The 6,110-nt window shown below is 44.6% G+C and overlaps 1 protein-coding gene across 1 annotated transcript in view; it reads left to right on the top strand.

The window, feature by feature from the left end:
- LOC100990288 (myomegalin-like) overlaps positions 1 to 448 on the top strand; it is a 56,155-nt gene extending 55,707 nt beyond the window's left edge. Inside the window, 1 exon segment of the mRNA XM_063599202.1 lies at positions 31 to 448. Within this exon segment, the coding sequence (XP_063455272.1) occupies positions 31 to 72 (42 nt within the window). The 3' untranslated portion in view covers positions 73 to 448.
- Positions 449 to 6,110: the final 5,662 nt, after the last annotated feature.

The following is a 6,110-nucleotide window of genomic DNA, read 5'->3' on the forward strand; positions in this document are numbered from 1 at the left end:
TGATTTGGTTTGTTTTATGTTTGTCTGCAGGTGAAATCCCTAAGGGCTCTGACGTGTACTCCAGCCTTGTGACCCTTGCCTTCCAGGAACCATGCAAGAAGCGCAGCCACCAGAAGTCCTTAAAACAGCAGGAAAGGTTGGCCTGTCCCCCTTTTGTGCAGCTACCTATCTGCTGAGGAGCATCTGGGCCTCATTCCTCCAAGTCCACTGGAGGGTCCAGAAGAGGGAGTCAGAGATGTATCCTGGTGGAGCTGGGAGAAAGGCAGAAAGCCTTTCTGACAGCTATGGAATACCATTAGCCAAGGTCCACTTGGCCCAGCACTAAGCAAAAGATGCGTAGTTTGCATAGAAGGTTTTGGGATACTGCCTCTCAACAGCCCCAGCAGCTTGGGAACTAGCAAGAGCACATTTCTTGCCTCATCGGCTGTCCTGAGATGGAAAACTCAGTGGATCTAGGACCCTGATTCCGACGAATGGGGCACGTGGTCCCAATGCTGGAGCTCCTCTGTCAGGTTCTAAAAGCACACTACAGAGCAGCGGTGCCCTGCCGGACACTGCTGGCGGGGGCTCAGTGAGCACTACTCACAGATCCACACCTGACCCTGTTGGGTCGAGTCAGGCTGGCCTTTGGTCTGCACTGTAGCACCTGCGTTCTTTGAGTTCACATCATGAATGTGGTGACTTCCCAGATACCATCTCAGGCTTAACCTAGCACATCCTATTTCTTTTCTTCTATGATATCCAAATTGGACTGACCTCACTTCAAAGATGCTGTCCTATTTTGTCATCCTATCTTACCTTGGGGAAATTGGAGACTGATGGCCAGACCAACTCTGTTGAAATTCTTGCATAGAGCAAACCTGTGCTCATTTTTAAGTGGCATGGGAGAGGCCTCCAGCCATGGTAAAGCCTAGTCTGTGTCTTCACAGTGCTGGTAGAATGTGTTTGTGTGTATAAATGTATGATATAGATTTATATATGTTGCTATCGCCATATATTGAAGGCCAACATAACTGGTGGACAGGGTGGGTGACAGAAAATGAAAGTCTTTGGTGATTATTAAAGGAAAATGTGTATAAAGAAATAAATAGTTTTTCTTTCACTGCTTTGTTTCCCATTTCTGCACCAATCCCTTGACAGTATAAAGAACTGGAAAGAGAAAATGGGAAAGACAAACTGTTTAAGAAGCACATAGTCTAATGCTTGAACTCTAACTTTAAAAGATTAAGGTTTTCCTTCTTTGTCATTTTGTAAGAATCCCCAGTCTGAAAATATGAAAGAATGGTTCTTAAACTTAGTGTACCTTAGAAGCAACTGTGGAGATTATAGGAGCTACCTCCTGGTCTCCAATCCCAGGAGATTTAGTTGGTGTGAGCCCTAGAATCTGCATTTTTTAAATATAAGCACCCCAGGTGATTCCATTACATGTGGGCTGCAGATCACAGTTTAAAAAAACAGTGTTCTATAACATTGAATCAAAACTAAAACTACATTTAAGAACCTTGAATCAAAAAGTATGTCATTCCATAAACATTGATGTAAAAATTTTAAAATATTCCTTGGGAAAAGTTCTTAGCTACATGCTTTCGATCCCCAAGATTAAAATAAAGCTATCACTTCACAATTATGTACTAGAAACATTTAAAAAATAAAAACAGGTAGAAGGTGGAGTAAGATGGTAGAATAGAATTCTCCAGCAATGGTCTCTCTGAAGGAACATCAAATTGAACAACTATCTATGTAAGAAAACACTTTCACAAGGGCTAACCAGGTGAGAGATCATAGCACCTGGTTTTAACATGCTAACAAGAAAAGATGCATTGAAGAAGGGAGGAAGGACAGTCTTGCATTGCCTATGACACCTCTCCCCCAACCACAGGAAATGCATCTCCGAGAGAGAATCTAATGGCTTGGGGACAAGGGGGAAAGTGTGGGACTTTATGAAACTTAGTACCTGTCTTGCCATAGTGACACACGGCACTGGACAGAACCCCACAGCACTTGATTCCAGGCTGGTGTCCACAAAAGAAGCATTTAAACCCACCCTGGGCCACAAGGGAATCAGCTGCCCCAGCAGGAAGAACCCAGCAAAGTTCTGGCTGGCTTTATCACTGGAGATTTCTTGGGCTTCAAGTAAATTTCAGTGGCCGGCAGGCTGTAGTGACCGCAGTCCTTGGGCAAGCCCTGATGCTGCATAGGTCTGGAAGACCCTGGACTTGAGGTGTGAGCCAGTATGACGGCAGCAGCTGCAGCAGCTATGGGGAATGCCTGTATCACCCCTCCCCACACTTCAGGCAGTGCAGCCTGAAGAAAGATTCCTTTTGCTTGGGGGAAAGAAAGGGAAGTAAGCTAGGGGCTTTACCTGGGAATGCAGAGAACAATCCCTGATCTTCCCCAAGTCCACAGGGCTGGGGACCTAGGAATCTGTAAGAATTGCAGTGTACCTGGGCCTAGGGTGCCCTGTAGTACAAAACTGGCTGCAGTGATTCACTGGCTTAGGGAACTCATCAGCCCACTTTGAATTCCAGGAAGGTCCTCTGAAGGACAGGTACAAACAAGACCTGACTGCAAACGCTGGAATAAATACCTTATCCTTCAATGCCCAGATACTGACAAACATCGACAGTATCAATAACATTGAAGTCAATATGACCTCAACAAATGGACCAAGTAAGGCACCCAGTGATCAACCCTGGAGAGATGGAGATGTGTAACCTCTCAGCGAATTCAGAATAGCTATTTTGAGAAAGCTCAATGAACTTCAAGAAAACACAAAAACAATTCAGAAATATATCAGAAATTTAACAAGATTACTGAAGTAAGAGAAAAAAATCAAATCCTGGAGCTGGAAAATGCATTAGTGGGTCTCAGTAGACTTGATCAAGCAGAAGAAAGAATTAGTGAGCGTGCAAACAAGCTATTTGAAAATACAGTCAGAGAGGGAGGAGCCAAGATGGCCGAATAGGAACAGCTCCGGTCTACAGCTCCCAGCGTGAGCGACGCAGAAGACGGTGATTTCTGCATTTCCATCTGAGGTACCGGGTTCATCTCACTAGGGAGTGCCAGACAGTGGGTGCAGGCCAGTGGGTGCGCGCACCGTGCGCGAGCCGAAGCAGGGCGAGGCATTGCCTCACCTGGGAAGCGCAAGGGGTCAGAGAGTTCCCTTTCCGAGTCAAAGAAAGGGGTGACGGACGCACCTGGAAAACTCGGGTCACTCCCACCCGAATATTGCGCGTTTCAGACCGGCTTAAAAAACGGCGCACCACGAGACTATATCCCACACCTGGCTCGGAGGGTCCTACGCCCTCGGAATCTCGCTGATTGCTAGCACAGCAGTCTGAGATCAAACTGCAAGGCGGCAGCGAGGCTGGGGGAGGGGCGCCCGCCATTGCCCAGGCTTGCTTAGGTAAACAAAGCAGCCGGGAAGCTCGAACTGGGTGGAGCCCACCACAGCTCAAGGAGGCCTGCCTGCCTCTGTAGGCTCCACCTCTGGGGGCAGGGCACAGACAAACAAAAAGACAGCAGTAACCTCTGCAGACTTAAATGTCCCTGACAGCTTTGAAGAGAGCAGTGGTTCTCCCAGCACGCAGCTGGAGATCTGAGAACGGGCAGACTGCCTCCTCAAGTGGGTCCCTGACCCCTGACCCCCGAGCAGCCTAACTGGGAGGCACCCCCCAGCAGGGGCACACTGACACCTCACACGGCAGGGTATTCCAACAGACCTGCAGCTGAGGGTCCTGTCTGTTAGAAGGAAAACTAACAAACAGAAAGGACATCCACACCAAAAACCCATCTGTACATCACCATCATCAAAGACCAAAAGTAGATAAAACCACAAAGATGGGGAAAAAACAGAACAGAAAAACAGGAAACTCTAAAATGCAGAGCTCCTCTCCTCCTCCAAAGGAACGCAGTTCCTCACCAGCAACGGAACAAAGCTGGATGGAGAATGATTTTGACGAGCTGAGAGAAGAAGGCTTCAGAAGATCAAATTACTCTGAGCTACGGGAGGACATTCAAACCAAAGTCAAAGAAGTTGAAAACTTTGAAAAAAATTTAGAAGAATGTATAACTAGAATAACCAATACAGAGAAGTGCTTAAAGGAGCTGATGGAGCTGAAAACCAAGGCTCGAGAACTATGTGAAGAATGCAGAAGCCTCAGGAGCCGATGCGATCAACTGGAAGAAAGGGTATCAGCAATGGAAGATGAAATGAATGAAACGAAGTGAGAAGGGAAGTCTAGAGAAAAAAGAATAAAAAGAAATGAGCAAAGCCTCCAAGAAATATGGGACTATGTGAAAAGACCAAATCTAGGTCTGATTGGTGTACCTGAAAGTGATGCGGAGAATGAAACCAAGTTGGAAAACACTCTGCAGGATATTATCCAGGAGAACTTCCCCAATCTAGCAAGGCAGGCCAACATTCAGATTCAGGAAATACAGAGAACGCCACAAAGATACTCCTCGAGAAGAGCAACTCCAAGACACATAATTGTCAGATTCACCAAAGTTGAAATGAAGGAAAAAATGTTAAGGGCAGCCAGACAGAAAGGTCGGGTTACCCTCAAAGGGAAGCCCATCAGACTAACAGCGGATCTCTCGGCAGAAACCCTACAAGCCAGAAGAGAGTGGGGGCCAATATTCAACATTCTTAAAGAAAAGAATTTTCAACCCAGAATTTCATATCCAGCCAAACTAAGCTTCATAAGTGAAGGAGAAATAAAATACTTTACAGACAAGCAAATGCTGAGAGATTTTGTCACCACCAGGCCTGCCCTAAAAGAGCTCCTGAAGGAAGCGCTAAACATGGAAAGGAACAACCGGTACCAGCCGCTGCAAAATCATGCCAAAATGTAAAGACCATCAAGACTAGGAAGAAACTGCATCAACTAACGAGCAAAATCACCACCTAACAACATAATGACAGGATCAAATTCACACATAACAATATTAACATTAAATGTAAATGGACTAAATTCTCCAATTAAAAGACACAGACTGGCAAGTTGGATAAAGAGTCAAGACCCATCAGTGTGCTGTATTCAGGAAACCCATCTCACGTGCAGAGACACACATAGGCTCAAAATAAAAGGATGGAGGAAGATCTACCAAGCAAATGGAAAACAAAAAAAGGCAGGGGTTGCAATCCTAGTCTCTGATAAAACAGACTTTAAACCAACAAAGATCAAAAGAGACAAAGAAGGCCATTACATAATGGTAAAGGGATCAATTCAACAAGAGGAGCTAACTATCCTAAATATTTATGCACCCAATACAGGAGCACCCAGATTCATAAAGCAAGTCCTGAGTGACCTACAAAGAGACTTAGACTCCCACACATTAATAATGGGAGACTTTAACACCCCACTGTCAACATTAGACAGATCAACGAGACAGAAAGTCAACAAGGATACCCAGGAATTGAACTCAGCTCTGCACCAAGTGGACCTAATAGACATCTACAGAACTCTCCACCCCAAATCAACAGAATATACATTTTTTTCAGCACCACACCACACCTATTCCAAAATTGACCACATAGTTGGAAGTAAAGCTCTCCTCAGCAAATGTAAAAGAACAGAAATTATAACAAACTATCTCTCAGACCACAGTGCAATCAAACTAGAACTCAGGATTAAGAATCTCACGCAAAGCCGCTCAACTACATGGAAACTGAACAACCTGCTCCTGAATGACTGCTGGGTACATAACGAAATGAAGGCAGAAATAAAGATGTTCTTTGAAACCAACAAGAACAAAGACACAACATACCAGAATCTCTGGGACTCATTCAAAGCAGTGTGCAGAGGGAAATTTATAGCACTAAATGCCCACAAGAGAAAGCAGGAAAGATCCAAAATTGACACCCTAACATCACAATTAAAAGAACTAGAAAAGCAAGAGCAAACACATTCAAAAGCTAGCAGAAGGCAAGAAATAACTAAAATCAGAGCAGAACTGAAGGAAATAGAGACACAAAAAAACCCTTCAAAAAATTAATGAATCCAGGAGCTGGTTTTTTGAAAGGATCAACAAAATTGATAGACCGCTAGCAAGACTAATAAAGAAAAAAAGAGAGAAGAATCAAATAGATGCAATAAAAAATGATA

This window comes from Pan paniscus, chromosome 1 (genome assembly GCF_029289425.2).
Source record: "Pan paniscus chromosome 1, NHGRI_mPanPan1-v2.0_pri, whole genome shotgun sequence".
In the NCBI taxonomy this organism is placed as follows: domain Eukaryota; kingdom Metazoa; phylum Chordata; class Mammalia; order Primates; family Hominidae; genus Pan; species Pan paniscus.